Source organism: Terrapene carolina, unplaced genomic scaffold, assembly GCF_002925995.2.
Source record: "Terrapene carolina triunguis isolate 2854851 unplaced genomic scaffold, T_m_triunguis-2.0 Scaffold67, whole genome shotgun sequence".
Taxonomy (NCBI): Eukaryota; Metazoa; Chordata; order Testudines; family Emydidae; genus Terrapene; species Terrapene triunguis.
This window is the reverse complement of record NW_020664418.1, coordinates 32,621,668-32,646,102: the sequence shown is the minus strand read 5'-3', so window position 1 is coordinate 32,646,102 and position 24,435 is coordinate 32,621,668. Positions and strand designations below refer to the sequence as shown.

General features: G+C 39.3%; 1 protein-coding gene across 1 annotated transcript in view; it reads left to right on the top strand.

Moving 5' to 3' along the window:
- Positions 1–24,435, top strand: part of SECISBP2L (SECIS binding protein 2 like) — a 43,312-nt gene that overhangs the window by 5,344 nt on the left and 13,533 nt on the right. Inside the window, exons 2-13 of the mRNA XM_024200544.2 lie at positions 4,618–4,796; positions 6,599–6,923; positions 8,029–8,164; positions 13,322–13,557; positions 13,647–13,671; positions 14,591–14,706; positions 18,509–18,640; positions 19,151–19,234; positions 20,351–20,518; positions 20,688–20,829; positions 22,153–22,322; positions 23,238–23,370. Of these exons, the coding sequence (XP_024056312.1) occupies positions 4,618–4,796; positions 6,599–6,923; positions 8,029–8,164; positions 13,322–13,557; positions 13,647–13,671; positions 14,591–14,706; positions 18,509–18,640; positions 19,151–19,234; positions 20,351–20,518; positions 20,688–20,829; positions 22,153–22,322; positions 23,238–23,370 (1,846 nt within the window). The remainder of the gene's footprint in view (positions 1–4,617; positions 4,797–6,598; positions 6,924–8,028; positions 8,165–13,321; positions 13,558–13,646; positions 13,672–14,590; positions 14,707–18,508; positions 18,641–19,150; positions 19,235–20,350; positions 20,519–20,687; positions 20,830–22,152; positions 22,323–23,237; positions 23,371–24,435) is intronic.

Genomic DNA, 24,435 nt, shown 5'->3' with positions numbered 1-24,435 from the left:
CTCTATTCTGGGAAACAGTGACTCTGAAAAAGATGTAGGGGGTTCTGGTGGATAATCAGCTGAACATGAACTCACAATGTGATGCGATCCTGAGATGCATAAACAGCAGAATCTTGAGTAGGAGTAGAGAGGTTATTTTACTTCTGTATTTGGCACAGTTATGACTGCTGCTGAAATATTGCTCCCTATTCAAGAAGGATATTGATAAATTGGGGGCCGGGACGGGGGTCAGAGAAGACCCACAAGAATGATTAAAGGATTAGAAAACATGATAGACTCAAAGAGCTCAATCTGCTCATTTTGATAACTCTTAATCTTCTCTTTGTTTTGATTACAGTCTATAAGTATCTACAAGGGGAACAAATATTTAATAATGGTCTCTTCAATCTAGCAGAAAATGGTACAACATAATCCAGTGACTGGAAGTTAAAACTAGAGAAGTTCAGAGTGGAAATAAGGCATAATTTTTTGACAGTGAGGGTAATTAACCATTGGAACAATTTACCAAGGGTTGTGGTGGATTATCCACCATTGACCATTTTTAAATAAAAAATGCATGCTTTTCTAAAAGATATGTCTTAGGAATTATTTGGGGAGGATTTCTGTGGCCTGTATTATACACAGTCAGACTACATGATCACAATGGTCTCTTCTGGCCTTGGAATCTATGAAGTCGGAATAATTTTACAGATGCCTTAACAGGTAGAGATAATCTTAATGAATTGGGGACAGACTACAAAAAGCAGAGCCCTCTTTATAGGAAATCCTAAACTCCTGCCTTAGTCAATGATGTGTCTCATCAGCTATTTTTATAGTCTTTAAGGTCAAATGTAACAATGCCATGATCAAATGAATCATGAAAAGGGGTGGAGTTTGGGGAAGGAAGGGTAAAGAGAAGAGTCATTTTAATGATAGAGTTCTACAGTGACCTGACATCAAGGAATGATCTCCATATTTCCACACACATTCCTTAAAACCCTGTTGGGAACACACTCTCAGCCTAAGACAAGACATTGGACTTCAGACACCTCACAGTTGTACAGATGAGATGGGCAGTGGCTAAAAAATATGATCTTCTCCATGCTTGAAAAGCATTCTTGGAAGTGCATTGCATTACAGAAGCTTACTAATTCCAGAATTCCTACCTAGGATACTTCCACAGAATACTTAGTTCTTTCTCCTGTCTCACTTAGTTTGCCATTAGGTTGATCAGAAGGGCACCTGGCTGTTTAAAAACAGAAGAAGGTGGTGCAAATTCACAAGGGCAGTCTTAACATTATGACACTACTGATATGAAGTATTGTTCCATCTGGACGACAAATTACTAGAAAGCCTATTTATGGTCCTGGTCAGTACTCATGTGGTGCATAGTATCTGGACCAAAACTGTCTCATATTGCTGGGAAGAGCTAGAACTGGGATAACCATTTGGAAGTTCTTCGGCCATTCATGAACAGAGCTGCATTTGTATATCTAAATGGCTTGGCCTGACTTTATAGAAACGGGTTAGCTCAGGGATCTCAAACTCAAATCACCACGAGGGCCACATGAGGACTAGTACATTGGCTCAAGGGCCGCATCACTGACACCTTTTCATATAAAGGTACAAAAGCCCCCACTCCCTGTCCCCGGCCCTGCCCCCACTCCACCCTTTCCATGAGGCCCCGCCTCTTCCCACCCCTTCCCCAAATCCCCGCCCCGCCTCTTCTCCGCCTCCTCCCCTGAATGCGCAGCTCCTCCCTCCTGGAAAGCGCTAAGTGCCACCAAACAGCTGTTTGGCAGCGGGAGGTGCCTGGAGATAGGCAGAGGAGTGGGGACGCGGTACGCTGGGGTGGGAGAGGGGAAGGAGGGCGGCAGGTGAGGGGAGCTTGGTGGCTGCAGGAAATAACTCCGGGGAGGGCATGAGGAGCTTGGCGGGCCGCAGCAAATAACTCCGCGGGCCGCGTGTTTGAGACCTCTGGGTTAGCTGTATATGAGTGGAAATTGCTATGGCCAAGAGAACTGCTGTTTGTTCATGAGCTCTTCTCCCATTTTTGTTTTTGGGCAAATCCTGAGTTGGAGCTATTATAATGCAAATACTTGGTAATTAATTAGGTCCTTTTGGACTAAGAATTAATTCTAATTGGCATTCCCAATGTCACACAGGAAGTCTCAGGTGGAGCAGGAAATTTAACTTGAGTCTCCCAAGTCCCATGTTAGTGACCTAACTACTGTACCATTTTTCCTCTACATGAAGCTTTGTGAGTTGTAGTGAAGTTACTCAAGATGGTACTCACTTGTTCATTATCTAGTTGCCAAAAGTGCAGCTGATTAGCACAAAGGTACTTGCTCTACTGTGATGCAGACTTTGGTGGATCGCATGTTATAGCACATTAATATATAAAACCTACTAGTGGGCAAAGTTCATAATGTAAGCATTTTTGAGAACTGTTAGTAGTTACTGGATGATAGCTAGTCTGGTCATGTTCTGAAACACTATTACATGGTTTTCCATTTCCAGTTGGTTTCCTTTTTTGTAGTTGAAGTAGTCACAGTTGTATCTTCCTCCTGCACCTTAACCATAGACTTTCGATGTTTACCTACCTTGACAGCAGACCTGGGTCATCTTGGATGATGCATTACTGCTTTCTCTCAATGCATAACTCTATTGCAAAGGAATTGAAGAGAGGGAAGTTTTTCCAAAAATGCAGTTTGGTAGATGCAACACTTCATTTTATTGTTGCTTCAATTATTTAATTTTTCCTTAGTTTTTAAGTATCGCTTTCATTTCTAAATTAGCAAACTTCATCTATACCGCTTGTCTGACTTGGTGGTTTCTTTTGCCTTTCAGATTTTCTTTGGTAAATATTGCATTTAGTATACAATAATAAAGATGTGAAAACTTAATCCTGGCAACTGTCCCACTGCAAGTGGTCACTTGGTCCTAGTCACATTTCATTTGGAAAACTCTGTAGAAAGTAGAAGGTGTAGAATGCAGGGGACAGAGCACTGCTTATTACACATGATGCACTACATTGTGGGGTTGCCAGCTACTGGAAGAGTGGAAATTAAGACCCATTAAATTAGTTTGGTTGGCGCTACTGGAGTTCTTGTCTGCATTGGGGATAAAGCAGGCTTACAAATCTACATTCCACAAACAACCAAATTTGAGTCTAGTCCCTGAATATAACTAGAGTATAGGTCTTTGTCTTGCTTCAGCAGCCTCTAACAGAGTATTGAGTATGGGTGCAAAGTGAAATCATTACAGAACTTGAGCCCACCTTCTTTTGGCTCAGTGTAAAAAGGCCTAAATTGTTTAGCAAACCTTTTAGATTAGTCCGTTTTGGGCTCTTGTCTTTCAAAACGACATTGAAAAGACAGTATGACAAAATTCATTTTTATTTATCTAATCTTCATGGCAAAATTTGTTAATGTTCTTGAAACACACAAAAATTGCAGATGGAGTAAAGTTTTTCTTAGCAATGTTACATCCATACTAGCAGTAAAATGGTTAGCTGAAACAATTTTTAAGATTCTTTTTTTCCTCGGAGTATGGTCAGTTTTGCAATGTAGACCAGACTTTACTATGTCTACCACATGATGTTTTCAGTTAAGATGCAATTATTATGAAAGCCTATACAACTGTGCCCCATCTACATCTCTAACCTAGTGTCTTTGTACACTCCATCCTACCCTCTCTCCTGACTATTGCCTCCTCTGCAAGCTCCCAATTCCAGTCCTTTTAAATTAATTGGTGTTTATTTGGAGCTTTGAAAATGCGAAGGCCATCATAAATGCCACATGTTGTTCCATGCCAACTCCTGTGCTTGCTGCATCCTTCCGATCAACATTTGTCAATTATTTTCCAATTCGTTCAAATCACTCCAAAAATCCACCTGTACCAACAGGCTCATTGATCTCCTGATTTGTGCTTGTGTTAATTGCAATGCATCCCTGTGAATTTTAAGATCGTAAGCTCTTCAGGAGAATGCCCTTGTTTAATGGACAGAATGGATGTTTGATTTATAATCCCGAAGAGTAAAGAGAGAAATGGAAAAGAGGATGAAGGTGATTCCTTTTGGTTTGTGATATTACACTTGAGAGGATGTTGCATTCCCACCAACCAACCATGATCTTTCCATAGGGCATCAACAGAGGGGAAAGAGGAGTGCTGTTTCCATGTGTTTACTTGTTACTGGTTGAATGGTTTCCTTAAAAGAACGTAAGGGGAGTCATGATGAGACTAGGTTTTCTCATAAAGACCGTACATTTTTTCATATTTACAACTAGTAAATGTGTCTGAACTTATTTGAGCTGCTTTTTCTTACACTCGTCTTCCAGTTTATTTTGGACTTCTAAATGCAACCTTAGGCACCTGATTGTTTAAACGGCCTTAGGCCTGCTAATACTTTTTAAAATGCATTTTCCCAGTGTAAATGTTGACTTGTGTAAATAGCTTGGTCATTACTTAAGACTCTAAATTGGCAGGTCCCTATATGGTTTAAAAATCTTTAATGTGTCAAATGCTGTAAGTAAAGAGAATCTATTAATGATTTGCAGAATAACCACTACCATTTGTTAACTTGTTGTTTAACCACTGACTCTGACTTTATTAATGTTATTTTTTTCCTTTCTTAAGAATGTTAAACTGTCAGCTGAAGTAGAACCATTTATTCCTCAGAAGAAGGGTCCTGATACACTTATGATATCTATGGCTCTCCCTAATGAGAGTGGAGGTGTTAATGGAGTGGAACCAACTCCTATTCCTAGCTACCTGATTACTTGCTACCCATTTGTACAGGAAAACCAGACCAACAGGTAATTTGTGGTGGTGCTTCTATATGGAAAAAGACACTAACTTTTAAATAAATTTTGAATTTCCCTTCTGTCAAAGATGTGCCTGGAATCAAGAAACTGGCTATATAAACACTGTTTTCATATAATTATTGGGAAGCTTGAGAACTCCCTCGCTGCATTTAGTTACTCTTCTGTCCCCTCCTGGGTGAGGATAGAGTTTCTATGACCCTGGGTAATGTTGTCCCCATTTTTCTCCTTTAATCCCCTCCATTCTTAGATTCCTTGTTCTTTCTTGCCTTGGTCAGAGGACTGACCACAGATCCTTCTTGAACCCATCTGCTCTACTCTTAAACCTTCCAGAGCCAGTCAAACGAGTGTCTCTGAATTGTACCCAGCCACCTCTAAAACAAGGTACTAAGAGAAAGGTGGTAGATCCCTAAGTGGTAGAACAGTATGCTGTTAGCAGTTTGAGGCCTTCCCATAACTAACTTTATTTGCACTGTGCATGTGCAAGACTGCATGATGCATTAAACTGAGTGTAGGAAGGGATTAGAAACTGGAAACCCTTATTCAAGTCCCAGCTCTGCCATTCGCTAGTTCTGTAGCTATGAAGACCCTTATCCTCTCCATATCTGTGTTCCTATGTAGGATGGGGGTAATGCTTTCCTACTTCATAGGAATGTTACAAGGCTTAGTCAGTGTCTATATGGCACCTTGATATCTTAAAATGCTACAGTGTATAAATTGCTAAAAATACTTAACAGTGGGGACTTTTTTTAATCCCACTCTTGCTGTTATGGCAGCGGGACCCATGGGATCCCAGTCCCGCTGCAGGGCTCTACACCTTTCCCGTGTAGGGCTCTACTTAACAGTCCCTCTACTAAGAACTACACAATTTGCACAAATTGTTATGAATTTTTACCCTTGTCTTCCCCTCTTTCTAACACATATCTGCAGTCTTCCCTACACAATGTTCTTCCTAGTCCTATGGAGAGGAGGGGAATTGGGCTCAGAGTTCCTGTGGGGCTCTTTTGGTTGTACTCAGCAATAGAGATTGGCCAGGGGGAGACCACTGCACTGCACTTGCTCTCAGTGCTTCAAGGAATAGAGAACTTATTTGAGTGGTAGGTGTCTGTCTTCATGTGCGCTCTCAAAGTCTGCATTAGGGAACTTAGGAGCCTGGGATAAAATGTGAGCTGATGGCTTGTTTTCCCTATCAAAACATTATTCGTCCTGGATAAGTAGGTGAATGTCAGACTAAACTATTGCCACCATAGCTATCTGTAAATTTATCTGGTGTGTCTCTAAGTATTTAATCCATTTTCATTTTCTGATGTGTTGAAATACTTTGAACTACAGTATAAACAAACTATAAATATATATCAGTGCCTCTAATTTGAAAGTTTGTTATAAACAGCTTTCTGTGTTGTGGTGAAGATAATTTTTTCTTGACAATTATTTTGTCATAAGATGTTGGTTTCGTCTGGCCTATTTTTTTTAATTGCTTAGTATAACATTAACATTCTTTTGCTTCATAAAATTTAAATCTTTAGGTTTGAACAGTTTTGTTTATCACAGTATCTTGTGTATTTTGTACAGTGTCCTTGAATGCAGTTGGAATTACATGATTTCAGTCATGCTCTCAAAATATGTATTATTGCACACTAGGCATTTTTAACAGTTAAGCTATTAAAAGCTAAGAGTTCATGAAACAGTTTGCACTAATTTCTTTTTCAGAATAAAGGATTGCGTTACTAGTAAACTCACTCCAATTATGTGTAACTATTCAGCAATTTTATTATTTTTCTCTTTTGGTTTTACAGACAATTTCCATTATATAATAATGACATCAGATGGCAGCAGCCAAACCCGAGCCCCACAGGACCTTACCTTGCTTATCCTATTATATCTGCTCAACCACCTGTCTCTACAGAGTATACGTATTACCAGTTTATGCCAGCCCCATGTGCACAAGTCATGGGTTTCTATCATCCTTTTCCTGCACCCTACTCTGCACCCTTTCAGACAGCAAGTGCTGTAAGTACAGTTACAACCGAATGCACTGATCGCCCAAACCAGCCAGGCCAGGTCTTTCCATTATCCAGACAGCGAAGCAAAAGCAGTAACAGGGGACCAGCTGCGCAAAAGGTAAGCGTGTCATTGTTGAGCCCTAATTACAGAGCAAATAATAGAATCATGTGAAAACATCTTTGCACAAAAAATGAACTGCTTTTTTGTCCTATATATTCTTGTTCAACAGCATAGGACAAGTACGTATAATAAGATTTTTCTCTACCCTTGGTTTCTTCTGAAGCAGTATAACTTTATATAGTTATAAAGTATAACAGTGATGCTTTAATTTTGCACAATTAGTATTTCAAAGGACTAAACAAGATCATCCTGTTGTGACTGTTGTACTATAAGAACCTAGATAGAATATCTGAGGGTGATGCTGTTGGCTTTAGGGAGCTGGGAGACAGGTTGTTTGAGGGTCGTATATGGCCAACAGCTACTTCATTGAATGTTGTTGACTACCACCTAGGATTTTTTTTCTCTCTAGCTCTTGGATATTGCACAAGTAATTTTAAAACAGTAGGTCGGTAGTTTTCAACCTTTTTTCATTTGCGGACCCCTAAAAAATTTCAAATGGAGGTGCGGACCCCTTTGGAAATCTTCGACATTGTCTGCAGACCACAGATTGAAAACCACTGCAGTAGGTGATTTGTCATGCCAAATGCACAAGGCTGCTTACATTCAACAGCATTTCTGAGGGCTTTACTGGAACACATTTTAGGTACATATATGTCCTAAGAAGCACTGGTTATATTGAAGAAGAAGAAGTCCATTAATATGTTGCACTTAGCTAAAAGACACTCTGCTTGTGTAGTCATTTGCTTTTGTAGAAATATATTAAACTGCAACATATTAGCATCTAGCATTAGTTGCTTAGGTAATAGTCTCCAAAACTTGTTGGCTTACGGTATAATATAGTATTTGTAGTTCCTTAAACTAAGCTGCATGGAAGATATTGAAAACTTTTTCAAACTGATAGATGCTAGAATGTGATCCAAAATAGTATTAACCTTGTGAACTACTGGAGAACATTACCCATAATACCTTGTTTCAAACAGGTGATTTCTATAAAGAATCTGTTATTACTTTATAAAAATTGTAATAGCACTAACCAAATGATTTTTAACTGTCGTATTTAAATAATATGTCTCGTACATATTTGATTAATCTTTTAAAACAGCAACTACAGTTACAGGCACACATAAAAAGCAAAAGGGCTCCAGTGAAAAGTGTGGCTATCCAAAAAGAGACCAGTGCATCAGGCCCTGAGAACAGATCAAAAATTGTGCTGTTGGTTGATGCATCTCAGCAAACAGGTAAGATGTCTTTTTTGTGTGTGTGTGTCTGCTAATTAACTGGAACTGCAGCCATACCAATCATGTTTTCTGATCTAGTCAGATCATAAGTTAAAGAGGGTTGGACCTATAAGATGTCTAATGGAGAACTTCAAGAACCAAAGAAGTGCTGTGGAACAGTGGTTCTCAAACTGGGACCGCCGCTTGAGTTGTTTACTTGCCCCATCCGCAGGTCCGGTCGATCGCGGCTCCCACTGGCTGCGGTTCGCCGCTGCAGGCCAATGGGAGCTGCTGGAAGCAGCGGCTAGTACATCCCTCGGCTTGCGCCGCTTCCAGCAGCTCCCATTGGCCTGGAGCAGCGAACCATGGCCAGTGGGAGCCGCGATCGGCTGGACCTGTGGACACGGCAGGTAAACAAACCGGCCCGGCCCGCCAGGCGGCCCCAGTTTGAGAACCACTGCAGTAGAAAACAAGCGGTTGACTCATTAGTTGGCATTCTTTACTCTCTCAGAACTGAATCAGTGCCACATCATAGGAATGCTGCTGGAGACACACAACTACTCCTAATTATTAAAGGCTCCTTAACCTTCTTTGGGAAAGAAATATTGGGATACACCACTAGTGGCCCGATTAACTTTGACTTGGAAACTTATCTTCCTACCTAATTTCTCTAGTAACTCTAAATTGTATTGTATGGTTTGCTTCCTGTTCTAAACTGTAGTTGCATTGTCTTTGAGCTGCTGTCACATTTCATCCGCAAAATGACTGCCATCAATGGCAGTTGTGATCCCAATAGAACAAACTATGATTATCTGAAGGCCTCAGAGGTAAGAGAGGGCACCCAAAACCTTTAGATGATCAAGGGCACTGGCTCTGCAGACTTTGAAGTCCCCACTCATGGAATCTCAGTTTATAGACTGACAGGTGGCTTCTCTAGGACTAAGTTCTGCTGAGTTGAGTTGATATGGAGACTCCAGCTAGCAGTATTTATTAGCTGAAGCCTATGGTGTTGGAGTTGAAGAGACACTCTCAGGACTTGTGAGAAAAAGATGTTTGTAGTCACTATTTAGAAAAACTTCCTGAAGCTTGAAACTGCAGGGATTTTTTTTTTTATGAACAAAAAATCTGCCCTCGTTTCTCACCTGCTCACTCAAACTTCTCCACTGTGTGCATTTAATTTGTTGTAAGGTTGCTAATGAATGGTAGGCTGCAAACACTGATTTTACTTTTAGTTTAAGGTAAGAATCATGTTGATAGAAATACTGGCAAATTTTTGGGCGGGGTTTGGGGGAAAACCCTTGTAAACAATTAAATGGACTCTCCAAATAGCTAGAAAGGTAGGTAGTGTGTGTGTCAGACTTGTGGCAGGACTGATAATTGGGCTCCTGATATATTTTTGGCGGAGGCTGATTGTCAGAAAGCTTGAGATCTTGAATCTGTAAACATTCTATAGCATGTAGTAAGTCAGTAGGGCAGATGTGATTTATCATCTTGAAACTTTAATCAGTTCACTGCTCTACAGCCAAAATGCTTCTGAAATAAATGTAGTCAAACTTTACTAATTCTGGGTTAATTCTGAGAACGAAAATGATGCTTAAAATTGTTGATTGGCTCTAGTTTTCAAGATATGCTATTGGGTCAGTATATACGACCCTTGACTTGGGAATGGCGGAGGATAAGTGAGTTATAAAGGGAAGGGATCTCAATTTAAACCAGAAATGACTAAAATACATCTTTGACTGGATCTATGAATAAATCTATGACTGGGTTTGGACAGTACTTGCTTTTTAGGCAAAACAATGAATGATGCAATCTGAAGCTGGTATTGCATCATACATGATATGAATTGCATCATGTTATTCCTAGAAGTCATGGATGATGCAATCATAACGAAGCTTACATCACTCTGCTGAACAAATTGCCCTACATCAGCTCTAGAAATCATACAGTGTCGTGCTCTCTTATTTGTCAGTGTTTGATTTTGCAAAGGGACACATTTCTGTTTAGCCAAAGTGAGCAGAGATGCCTCGTACTTGTGTGAACAGTGCAGATAACTTCTGCTATGTTTGTGGTGAAGTGACTTTTGCATCACAAAAGCGCAGTATAACCACTATGGTTAAGAAAACCTATCACCTTTCTTTTGGCTGCAAAATTGGAGATCAGGACAAGAGGTGGGCCGCACACATATGCTGCAACACTTGTGCAACAAATCTTCGCCAGTGGTTGAACAGGAAAAGGAAATCTATGCCTTTTGCAGTGCCAATGATTTGGAGAGAGCCAACAGATCATACCAGCAATTGTTACTTCTGCATGGTGCCTCCAGTTGGGAAAGGTGTGTCAAAGAAGAAAAAGTGGACTGTGCGTTATCCAAACATTCCATCAGCTATACGCCCAGTACCCCACGGAGAAGGACTGCCAGTTCCTGATGCACCAGAATCATTCTCACTTGAGTCAGACGAGGAAGAGGATGAAACTTCTGGTCCTGAACCATCAATGTCACAGGACCCACATTTTCTCCCATCCTCCTCCTCCGAACCACACCTCATAACACAAGGTGAACTGAATGACCTTGTCAGGGATTTGGAACTACCCAAGAGTAAGGCAGAGCTGTTGGGCTCCAGACTACAGCAGTGGAATCTCCTGGCAGGTGATGTTAGGGTTTCCATGTTCCGTGACCGTCAAAAGGATCTTGTCCCATTCTTCTTCATGGAAGGTGATCCTGTAGCCTGCAACAACATCGATGGTGTGATGGCAGCCCTCAACATCGTTCACGATCCAGATGAGTGGAGACTGTTAATTGATTCATCGAAGATGAGTCTTAAAGCTGTTTTACTGCATAATGGCAATGTTTTGCCATCAATTCCAGTTGGTCATGCAGTCCATATGAAGGAAACCTATGACAACATGAAACAACTTTTGAGGTGCATAAACTATGACCAACATCAGTGGCAGCTTTGTGGCGATTTGAAGGTTGTTGCTCTCTTGCTTGGTCTGCAGACTGGATACACAAAGTACTGCTGTTTTCTCTGCGAATGGGATAGTCGTGCAAGAGATTCCCACTACATCAAGAAAGATTGGCCACTCCGACAATCATTGGAGCCTGGGAGGAAAAGTGTTCAGCATCCACCACTTGTTGAATCAAGGAAGATTTTGTTACCACCCTTACACATCAAGCTGGGTCTGATGAAGAACTTTGTCAAGGCCATTGACAAAACACAAGCAGCTTTCAAGTACCTCCGTGGAAAATTTCCAAGGTTAAGTGAAGCTAAGATAAAGGAAGGTGTCTTTGTTGGTCCTCAGATTCGTGAACTTCTTCGAGATGATGCATTTGACCATGCACTGCGTGGCAAGGAAAAGACGGCATGGAAAGCCTTCCAGTTAGTGGCAATAAATTTTCTCGGAAACAACAAGGCAGACAACTACAGGTTGTTGGTGGAAAACCTCCTCAAGGCATACAAAAGCCTTGGTTGCAACATGTCACTAAAGATACATTTTTTGCACTCTCATCTAGATTTTTTCCCACCAAACTGCGGAGCAGTGAACGAAGAGCACGGCGAGCGATTTCACCAGGACATTGCAACAATGGAGAAACGCTATCAGGGCAAATGGAGCCCATCAATGCTTGCAGACTATTGCTGGACAGTGACAAGAGATGTATTCATTAAATGGAGCAAGAGATAAGCCAAGAAGCGCTGAGTAGACACTGAATAGGACTAAACTATGTACAGAATAGTTTTTTGCCTTTTGTTTCATAATAAATTTTATTTTGCTGATTTTTAAAGTGTTACATAAACAGAACAGGTGAAATATTATCATGTAAAGCAACCATAAATACATGAAAAGACCTAGGTTTACAATTTATGATTAACTCTACTATCTACACAATATACATAGACATAAAATGTAAAAACTTAAATATCTTAGAAACAGTAGCCAATCAGTTGTTTTAATTGTCATATTTGAATTCAGCACATCAAAATACATAATAAATAGCACATTTTATCTCTGAAGCAGACGACTTCTCAAAAATTGTAGACCAGTGTTATATGACTTAACCAGATAAAAACCTAAGTATTGAAGGTTTAACGCCACTTGCTGCAGAGAAATAGTTCTAAACAAGAACTATTAATGGCATGACAGTAAGCTTAAACTTTGGTAAGATTTGGCAGGCATGTGTTAAAACTGGAGCCTATCGTTTTATCTAATACTTCATATAGTCTTCCTTTCCACGGCTGTTTTGAAGGGAAACAGTCAACATCAAGTTCAAAAAATGACCTACCTTTTGCAAAAGTCTTACTATCTGGCTGCCTGGGGCCTACATGAAATGAATGGTAATCTGTGTGGTTTCTAATGGTTTCACGCTAATTAGAACTCTTGTTGGCAATTGCAGCAGATACCCCCACTGGACTAATGTTAAGGCACTCTGGGAGGCAGTGTGGAGAAATTGCATTTATGGTGTCTTCGCTCTGTCTGTTCTTTGGCAAACTTCTGGTGGCATCAATCTGGAACTTTTCAGGAGTACTAAAATTCGCTGTGTTGGGAGAAGGATAAATCTCTTCCAAGAGTGGTCTTCAAAACTTTTTCTTCTTCTTCTTCTTTTTTTGGAGACTAGATAGAAGAGCAGTTCTAAAAACCACACAGTGCATTGGATTTGATACAGAAAAAAAATTATTGTAAGGTTTTCTTCATAAATTCAGCTTTATGCATCTTCTGTAATGTTTTTCTTCACTGTGGTTGCCTGTTCCACTTCTGCATTTAAAGCAATAATGGCAAGAATCCTGCTGTATGAATATTCAGAGACCCAGAATGCAACTTAATGAGAATTTTGGCTTGACAACCTACATGGTGTTACCTAACTCCCTTGTTTTGAAGACTCTTGTGGTTGGCAACAAAACCTGTTTGTTGGCAAATCCCATTGCCAAAAATAGGTTGCATCTTGATCAAGGGGTTGGTTAGTACAACACAAATAGAGCTGGTAATAGTCTGAAAACTGGATCTTGCTGCTTACTTCATCCAGCACTGTCAGTACATTTCTCTTTTTACTAGTTTGAAACTACCTGGTGCTAAGATTTCTTTTCAGTAGCTTTTGTGTTTTCATCACAAATGTTAATGTATCATTAGTAATATTTTCTGCTTTCCAACAGCAACACAAATGGTTATACTTTCTTTGTCTTACAGATTTTCCTTCAGAGATAGCTAATAAGTCACTTTCTGAGAGCTCTAGTACAATGCTATGGAAATCAAAAGGCAGGCGAAGACGTGCATCCCATCCTGCTGCAGAGTCCTCCAGTGAACAAGGGGCCAGTGAAGCTGATATTGACAGCGATAGTGGTTACTGCAGTCCTAAACATAGCAACAATCAGGCTGCTGCTGCCGCCATAACTTCAAAAAATACAGATTCTGGTGCAATGAATGTAGGTGAACATTTGTGAAGTGCCAAGGCTGCTGTTGGTTGCTACGATAATAAAAATATTTTACTAAAATGTTTTTCCTTCCTTTTCAGATTGTAGAACCATCAATAAATGCAGGTATAGCTTTTTTTTTTTTTTTTTTTTTTTTTAACTTGAAAAAAAAAATCTTGAGGCTGTCACATTTGCTGTGTCATAATATATTTTTATTTACATGTTGCTAGGAATATTCCTGTGTCCTTCCTAAATCATTTAGCATAGCCACTACCCCATGCTCCTTCAAATCTCTTCTCAAGACCCATCTGTACTGTCACACCGATGATCAATTGCTCAGTGATAATGAATAGGCAGGTGGCCTGATAATGATTCATTAATTGCACTTGTCTCTACCTGGGGGGGGGGGGGGGAGTTGAGGCTTTCAGATGATACTCTCAGCTAAGAATACATGCAACCTTGTGTTTCACACTTGCTTCCTGTTTCCTTCCCCGTTGTGTTCTACCTTACTTGTCTTATTTTGTTGCTATTTAGAGCATAAGCTGCTTGGGTCAGTGACTTTTATTGTATGTTGTACAGGACAGAAAAAGGAGGTTCTTATCCTGATCAGGAGTTTTGAACCCTACTGTAATAATAATGAAAAATAATGAGAGGAATTGTACTAAATTCAGCCCTGAAAACAGTGGGCAGAAAAGTCAATTGGATTGGCTCACTGTCTATAATATGCAACTATTCTAATGAGCCCACTATTGCATTAGATGTTTACCAAGATAATCAAACTTCACTATTGGCAGTTGAGTGCCTGTGGCTGAATTCTGTTCTCAAAAGCAGATTTTTTTTTTACCAAATTCTAGAAATCATAATTATGGAACTGAATTTTTAGCAGAGAAGAAACTGTTGCAAGATTCACATCACAATTGGTGTGATCTCTTACTTTGAAGTGACAAATATTCGGTGGTGTATACAATCAAAGTAATACAACTTGTGCTATACTTATTGACTTTTCTTTCATATATTTTTATTTTGAAACTTCTATTTCTTTCAGCTGCCATAAGTTGGACTAATGTAAATTCCCAGGCAACTCAGAAAAAACCTTGGATAGAAAACCCTCAGACATTTTCCAGAGGTGGAAGATCAGCTGAACAGAGAAATAGTTCACAGGTACCTTTGTGTTTTAATTTTAAAACGTTATTCATCTCTTGTAAATTGCATCTCTCAAATTAAGAATTAACACACAGTAAGCAATGCATTAAAATGAAAATGGAAGTGGAAAGCAAACTTTATATCATGATTTAATCACTCTATGCATTCTATTTATTGCCTTCGTACTTTGGCTGGAAGTACACATTTGGCAATATTCTGCCTAAAATCTCCAGTTAAGGAGGGTCTGTTTATTCTGGGCATGTCCGTAGTGTGTGAAATGGAGACACGTCTGGAAAGGATACCATTTAATAACAGAATAATCAGTGCAACGATTTTCAGGTACTATATGGACAATTTAACAGATGCTTTAAACGACGAGTGGAAAATGCTTCAACTTTAGTCTTTGAAAATTGATCAAAATATTTGGGATTTTTTAAAGTTACACATTTGTTATCATATTTACATTCTCTATTCTCATTCTTGTCAATTTATTTGCAGCCATCATGATATATTATATTGGTGCCTTTTATATTGTCAGCATTTCCATTACATTTTCTTTATGCTGCTCTGGTATCTAAGTAGATGGTTTTAAACCAAAAATTGTTCTATGCTAAAATTTGTGCAAGGTCTTGACCTAGGATGAAATTCTTATAAAACTTTACTTAGGAATGCTAATAAATATGTATTGGATAGTTCCCACAAAAAAATCCTATATAAAAAGAGAATGCCCTTTTTAACTTTGACCGTCTTGCAATTTTTTTTGTTTTTGTTTTGAAATCTGAAACAAGCTGCTGTCTGTGCTAAGGCAGCAGTCTTGCATCAGGATCCAACAGCACAGACCTTCATGTGTGGCCTAAAATGGCCACTCATTTACATTTAGACTGTAGGTATTGAAAGCGAAGTATGTGTACACAAGAAGATACTTAGTCTTGTTTGGTGCACACTGGTGGGTTCACTATTTTCTCTCCTTTGTCAGCAAAAGTGTATGTCATACATATTGCTAACACAACATTAATATGTATTAAGCACATGGTATAAATATTGTACATACGAAGGTTGAGCAGTTATGCCAACTAAACTATATTGTTTTCCCCACAATGCTGTTCACTGGTATATCCCACGATACCTTGGAACGGACAACTCAACATTTAGCATAAGCGGATAGGAAAACTGTCAAAGACCAAATACATTGATACTCTGTGCTGGTTCAAGCTGCGGGGGTACCTTTACGGACCAGTACCTGGAATGCTAGTTAGTATACAAAACAAAGATCAGAAAGGAACAAAACAACAAGTTAAGGAACTGGTACAGACTGGTGGGTTGAATCTTGGGTGACGTATGAAGTGCTTTCTAACTGGTAAGCAACCATTCTATAAATACAAGCAGTCTTTGGGTGTATCTTTGAAGTACACCTTATGCAGAAGGTGAACATGCTGTTAGATAAGAAGAACAAGGACATGTACAGTGTCTCCTTTTTTTGTATTGTACTGTTTTGTCTTTAGATAATACATTTGGCTAGGTTTGGTTATTTGGGCTCCTGAACATTTTCATAACGAATCAAGTGTAATCAATCACTTAGCTATACAGTTAATCAATACCTTAATCTTTGTGTATGTGAAAATTGGGACTATAGAAGGTGACTGCCCCATAATCTTCTAGGAATACAGCAATTCTCAGTTGTTATAATCTATTCTAGTAACTTGAGTCAGCTCAAGTTTTTCTGGCCACAATTTTACATGGACTGGTGCTTTTGGATAATCTGGGGGAGAAGGAAAAGAACTGGCTTTCTTTTAATCCCACAGATATTTCACATCACTTTTATTTAATCCCACAGACTAAGTGCCAAATTAAGCTCAGGGAGCTATAAAATACACCTCACTTTGCCAGCCAAGCTCGTTGCAACTGAAGGAGGAGTTGCTCTTTGAACAGCTTCTGCCCTTTGTTCCACCAAGAGGGCGGATTTAATTTGCACCCAGGTCCATTGGCAGTGAGAGCTCAGTCAGAAAATGGTCATGTGTTTGGAATCTGTGGCATGCTCCCTTTTTAGCCAGCCCCTCTCATGCCTAGCACTGTGCTGAACTTCAGCCTTATAAATGGAGTTTAAGGAGTTTTTATGCATTTGCAACACAGTTTCCTGGTGCATTTCCCACCCCCAAGGTACCTCTGTGCACATTCATGTCCTTGTAAGCTTCCTGTGAACGTAGCTCTTTCTGCACATAGGGTGGCTTGTGGGATTGGCTTGTGGGGAAGATGGGGAGGGTCCAGTAAAATAGGTTTTGTGAGGTTTTTTTGGTCTGTTTGGTCCAACCATGGTCAGTTAAGAGAAGATTCTGAGGAGAAGTCACCAAGTGACCTCTTGTAGTTACCTCCTCTTAGTTCCCTCCGAAAGGGCCCGGTTAGCAAACTCTTCCTACAGTTTGGAGAGCAGGTAAGCAGCTATTTTTGAGATGGATACAATGCTCTTAATTTTAAAAAATGTGTATTGTACATGTTCAGCATGCCATTATCACACTTAGTTCTCATCGCTGCACCTTAAAGCTTAAGGGTAAAACTCTGAAGTCAGCGGTGGATTTGCATCTCCAGTGCCAAAGTTCACAGCGTCACTACTCTCATTTTACTAGCTCATCAGGAACAATGTTTAGCATTGCGTATATTTAGATGTTACATCACAATGGATTTTTCAACTCATTTTGTAACTGCATCAGTTCAGTCTTCAGTTTTAATATTCCTATGTCAACTACTCAGTGGTAGAACAACCTTAGCATTTTGCAGAGGGCAAGGAAAACAGCATTATCATATGATAATACCTCTATGCGCCCAGCCTGAACAGCTGTATTGGAGGGCACATGTCAGGAAAAATACATTAAGTTGGAGCATTTGGTTTCTATATTCAAAACTATTTTAGCAAGAAAAAGGTCTACAAAATGAGTGAAAGCTGATACTCTTCCTTATAATTCTTGGTCTCCAATATCAGAGGAGCCCACAGAAGACCACAACTGTGGTCTTTTAGATAAGGCCTGTCCTGTTCACTGGTATTCCGAAGGAGTGGAAGCTCAGATTATTTCATTCTCACATCGCCTATTCTGTAATACTCAGGGTGAATATGAAGAGTTTAAAGCGGAACTTTGAATGTCTTTGCTTCTGTTACCTTGTGTAACTAATTGCATATAATGGATGAATTATATCTCCTTCCAAATGCAAATATAGAATTTGAAAAGGTTTAGTTCATTCCATAAAAGTTGTTGTAAAAAATGTACATTGCAGATATATACTATGTATGTAGGTGTTGCTGAAATTAATTCATTTGTAATCTTTATTTACTCATGTTAACAGTTCAGCTGATGAATACTTTTAAAGGGATGCTGTCTAGTCATAGAACAGTAACAGTTTCCATGAGTGCTTATAAAAAAAAAAAATTTAGTTTTCGTTCTTAAACTTTATCCTGTTATTTTCAAAAAGATCAGTCAATTTCACTTTCTTTCATGCATTAGTGTAGTATTTCAGAGAAGGATGAAATGTAAAATATAAACAATCAGCCTTAGTGATAAAAAATAAAATTAAAATTTTAATATTCCAAAGAATTTTTTATCTATGGTCCCACCTGTAGTATATGCTTAGAATTATAAACTGTGCCTTTCAATCAAATATGTTCATTTTAAAAAATGCACACACCTCATAGGTAATGTAGCTTATTTTGTAAAAATCAATTTTAACTTGTCTTTTTTTCCGTTAGTATAATTGAGTAGCTAGCATGAATGCATTACAGATCTATACCACTTTTAATTCTAAAACACTAAGAACTCTTTCCTTGATTTGTAAGTCTGGTTTCAGATGCAGGGGACAAAGCACATCTTCAGAAAGAAGGCAAAAGCTTCAGAAGCGACACGAGAAGCCTTTAACCACAAGCCAATCAAGCAGAGCAGAACAAAGTCCCGAACCCTTGTACTTTGAGGTATTTTTTTGTGTTCACATCACTGTTAGAATTTCAATATGACAAGACCTAATAAAACATTGAACTGGTGATAGTTGCCTCGTGACATCTCTTCTTGCTGAAAACTAATTCTAAAGTTTCACAATGTGATAAAATACACTGATTTCTCACAATACTATATGTATTGCCTCTGTAGTTTAGGTCTACTGTGTGTACTTTCTGATTTTATATTAAACTCAGTTAAATTTTGAAACTAGTGTAGTAGATTTCCAGTTTACTTTTTGCTGCAATTTTTATAGAATGTAAAAGTTAACTAAATTCAGTGCTTTTCTCTAATATTGCAGGGATTTCTTTAACATAATATACTACTCAAAATATGTACAGTATTATTTTTACCATTGGATTCCTGTACTGGATACTTCACTTATAGCCTTGGCCATTCAAGTTAATGACCTTGGTCTTTTGGTGTGTGGTGGGTTTTTACCCAAGTTGTAGGGCAGTGTGACTTTTAATCCTCAATTCTTCATTTAGGATGAAGATGAATTTCCAGAGTTAAATAGTGACAGTGGAAGTGGCAAAGGTGGTAACATTCAGCAAAAATTTTCACCAAAAGTAGTAAGTAAAGACTTTTTTTATTCTTGATATTTATTTTTAAGGTGAAGACAGTTTCTGATTAGTGTTACCTGAATTTGCATTCCCCGTTTGCATGAATCTGTCTGGTCTATTGCAGTATTTACAAGGTCACAATGGTGGAATTTTTTTAAAAAGCATATACAACACACATTGCTATTTTAGTTAAAAGACCATTGGAAAAGTATTTCCATAACAAAGTCTATAGTAATGTCAGGGAAAACCATATTGTCAAGAAGCCAAGACTTGGATTCTCCCCCTTTCCTTCCCCCCCCCCCCTTGCTACTTTATAACTGTGGAGGAACCACATGTGTATAGAATACCTATTTATTTAAAAAATGAATTGGTCGGAGAAAAAACTCATTGGTAGATTACATAAAAAACATCATCCCAGAATGATGTTTGCTTTCTTTTGCAACAGTGTTACACTGTTGACTCATATTTAACTTGTCCACTATGACCCCCAGATCCCTTTCCACAGTACTCCTTCCTAGGCAGTCATTTCCCATTTTGTATGTGTGCAACTGATTGCTCCTTCCTAAATGGAGTACTTTGTATTTGTCCTTATCGAATTTCATCCTATTTACTTCTGGAGAAATGGTCTGATCATTTTGAATTGTAATCCTACCCTCCAAAGCACTTGCAACCCCTCCCAGCTTGGCAAACTTTATAAGTGTACTCTCTATGCCATTATCTAAATCATTGATGAAGATTTTGAACTAATCCCTGTGGGACCTCACGCGTTATGCCCTTCCAGCATGTCTGTGAACCACTGATACTCTTTGGGAACGGTTTTCCAACTAGTTTTGCACCCACCTTATAGTAGCTCCATCTAGGTTGAATTTCCCTAGTTTGTTTATGACATGTAACATGTCTCTCACTATAAAGATGAAGTACTCCACAAAACTAATTTAGCTGTATCCTCATGCATACTGTGACTTGTGTCACAGCTATATGTTACTTGTTTGATAGGTAGTATATCTGCTAAATGGACTAGTTCTCTACTTTGCATAATTCTTTTGCTACTGTCTCAGATAAATAATTCCTTTTCTATTTTAACAGCTTGTAATTATGTTTATACTCTTTCTTCTGCAACCTTAGCTGGATGATTTACCTGAAAATTCTCCAATCAATATAGTCCAAACTCCAATTCCTATTACAACCTCTGTACCCAAACGTGCAAAAAGTCAAAAGAAGAAAGCCTTGGCAGCAGCACTTGCCACAGCCCAAGAATATTCAGAAATAAGTATGGAGCAGAAGAAACTCCAGGTCTGTTACATTTTCAAGTAGTAATTGCTAGGGGAGGAATAACCATCATCAGACAGCATTCCTTCATACACTATTATAGCAATAATGTCTGTTTAAAATAGATGCTGTCTTCTACTGATCATTGATAAAAAGACATAAAGGTGAACTGTGTCTTGTGTTCATGTAACAGGAGGCTTTATCAAAAGCAGCTGGGAAGAAGAGTAAAGCTCCCGTGCAGCTAGACTTAGGGGATATGTTAGCAGCGCTTGAGAAACAGCAACAAGCAATGAAAGCCCGTCAGCTCACCAATACCAGGCCCCTCTCATACACAGGTAATTCCACATGCCCACCCATTAGGGTTGCCACCTGTCTAATTGTGCAAACCCAAAGATCCTTACCCTGCCCCTTCCCTGAGACCATGCCCTGTCCGCCCCTTCTCCGAGGTCCCGCCCCCTGCTCACTCCATTCCCCTTCCCTCCGTCGCTCACTCTCCCCCACCCTCCCTCACTCACTTTCACCAGTTTGGGGCAGGGAGCTGGGGTGCAGGGTGCAGGCTCTGGGAGAGAGATGGGATGTGGGGTGCAGGCTCTGGGAGGGAGTTTGAGTGTGGGAGAGGGTGTGGGGTCAGGCTCTGGGAGGGAGTTTGGATGGGGGTGCAGGGTCGGACTTTGGGAGGGAGTTTGGGTGCGGGCTCTAGGCTGGGGCAGGAGGTTGGGGTCAGCGCTTACCTCGGGCGGCTCCCGAAAGTGACCGACACACCCCTGTGGCAGCAGCTCCTAGGTGGGAGGCCCAAGGGGTCCCCGCGCACCGCTGCCCACAGGCACCACCCCCCACAGCTCCCATTGGCTGCAGTTCCTGGCCAATGGGAGCTGTGGAGTCGGTGCTTGTGGCGGGGGCTACAGGGATGTGCCGGCCGTTTTCTGGGAGCGGTACAGAGCAAGGGCAGGCAGCCTTTTAGCCCTGTTGTGCTGCCGGGGACCACCAGGCCCTTTTAAATTGCCCGGGCCCTTGGGCAATTGCCCCCTTTGCCTGAACACTTATTAAAGTGCTATTGTATAAAGTACTATGAACCATCTCTGGGAAATAAAGGAACAAAATGTACTTTTTGTATTCCCTAATTTGCAAGGAGTCTTCCATTCATAAATACTGACCAGCAAGGTTGTATCTAACAAAGTGCTATAAAGAACTTTGATGTAGGCTTCTTTTTAAATGAATTTTTTTTTTTTTTTGGCCTGTTGCTATACAGTAAAATCTTTTCTTCCAAATAATGTCAGTTAAATTCTACCTTCCCTTCTTAATTTGTCGTATTATTATAACTAACAAGTATTTACAGATTACATATTCATGTCTAGAAAAATGATATTTACATGTCATTTGAGACAAACTCCATCTTACTCTTAAATGTGATGTCTAGCCTTCTTTTTCTCCTGGAATGAGTAGTCAGTTTCCTAAAACATGAGGCTAAATTGAAGAAATATGTAAATATGAAAACATCAACATTTGGTGATGTAACTTTTTTGTCATAACCTCCCCCTTCCCCTGCAAAAGGAAGGAAAATGTACTTGGTGAGAATTCGTTAGTGGAAATTTTGAAAGTATCTGGACTTTCTTTCAGTAGTATCTTTTAGTGAGACTATCTTTCTTGCCTACATTTAGTTGGCGGTGGTGCACCTTTTCATACCAAAGAATCTACCAACAGAAAGTCATTAACTAAAGGACAGCCATCTGTGGGTTGTCTTAATCCTTTGGACTCAACTGCTCCAAAAGTAAAAAGAGGAAAAGAGAGAGAAATTTCCAAACTAAAGCGCCCGACCGCACTTAAAAAGGTAAACCATGCAACTGTTTTGGGACTGTCTTGATCCAAGTATCAAGATTAACAAATAACCATGACTAACAATTCTCTTAATAATGTTTTAGTTGTGGCCTAGTGGGATTGGGAATCATGAACGCCTGAATTGTGATCCCCTGATCTTTAGGACAGCTGGGGACCAACTTGCCCCTAAAGGAATAGTTCTCTAGCAGCTCTTGCTGGAGTACAGCATGCTTCTGACATATCCCTAGAACAGACCCAGCACTGGGTTGTGTGTCTGGTGAAGGGTGGGAGAGGAAACAGAAGCAAGTGATTTATAGACTGACTGTCTAGGGAATGCAACAAAGCTGATAATCTAGCCCATATTTTTCATTATTCATTACAGTATTGGCATCTGTCATTGATACAGTAAATGATAAAATATCAAAGTATCAAAGATAAAGGCTAATAGCCATATAGTCTCAGCACTTTGTATTGTGGTACTTTTTGATGCTTTTCAAAACAATTTCCAGACAAAGTGATAAGATTCTGTTGCAATTTTATTGCATTCTTGCATCAGGTGTTATAAGAGTCGGGGTGGGTAGTGGTGACAAAGATGAACGCTCTTCACCAAATAGAAGTTTGAAAGAGTGTTTGGAAAGTATTTTAAACAAAAGCTATGAAAAAACCCTTCCTGCAACACTACTACTTTAAAAATACTCTGGTATTGTGGTGTTCCCTTATTGCAACTACTAAAATGAAGAGTGCCATTTCTCATCCATCAAACAGATTTAAAATGTGTTGTTTAGGTTCACTTTCAGGAACAAAAAGTCTCTAAAACAAACGATGATTTTTTCCCTATTTCTGTGTGAGGGAAGCTTCTCACCTCATTGTAGCAATCTGTAATACTTACAGGTTTCTAATTGATTGAAAACTAGTACCTTGTTCCTAGATTATTTTAAAAGAGAGAGAAGAAAAGAAAGGACGCTTATCTGCAGATCACAGTCTTCTGGGATCTGATGAACAGAAAGAGGTGCATGTATGTTTGACTGATGACCAGTCTCAGGAGTTAGCCTCTCAAGAAGGTAAGAGTCTTCTCTTGTGTTAAGATTTTTAAAAATAATTGTTTTAAATTGAAGTGTCTATACATTTTTTTTTGCTTTTATTTTTAACATGTAACAAAGTCCGCTACCATTAGCTTGTTATACATTTTATGATCAGCTATTTCCCTTATGAAAGAATGGAAATTAGATGAAAAAGACCTATTTGAGGCCATTTTGTCCATCCCTCAACTATTCAAGATTCTCATGTGCTTTGTCAGGTCTAATTTTTTCAAATAAATCAGTCTTCCACTTTCCATTTGAGACGCTTTCTCTGTAATAGACCTTAATTTGGAAGCTTTTCTGATATTTAGCCATAACCTAAACTTACTCAGTGTCACCCATTTACTCCTCGTTTACCTTGAACTTCTGCAGTGTGGGACATTGGAGTCTGTTCTTCTTTGGTATTTGGAGTTTTGTAAATGTTTTAAAACTGCCATTTTAGCCAGACTTTTAATCTTTATTTACAAATTGGTTCCAACAAATACTTACATTTCTTGTTAGTTTTATAGTTCTCTCAGTCCTAGGTAATTGAGTATTGTAGTCTACTAGTTTGGTTTTTGTTAAATAATACTTCTGACTTTGCTGTCACATTCCAGGGAGTTAAAATAGAAATTTCAAGGGCCAGAACGTCAGCTGATCTTAATTTGCATAGCTTTATTTATTTCAGTGACCACAGATTTGCTATACCAATTTATGCAAACTGAGAATCTGATGCTAAATGTATATTAGTAATATGTTGTTTTTTTTCTGAGTATTAGTCGGTAGTTAAAAGCACCTGACACAGCTTTCATAAGGCATGAATTTGGGATAGAAGAACTTGAAAAAGTGCAGCAGTCCAGTTAACATGTTTCCCTGAACTAGTTGTGCTCATCAAATTTGGGCTGGAAATCTTGTTAGAACAGGCTTTCTCACGACACTTCCGGTCCTCCTGCTTTTGGTAGGGCCAAAAAAAGCATGAAAACCCAGACTTTTCAAATCACATTCTAGTGCTCCCTCTTCTGTCTAGAACCAGCAAGTACGGAGGCATATGCAATATGGGGGAAAATG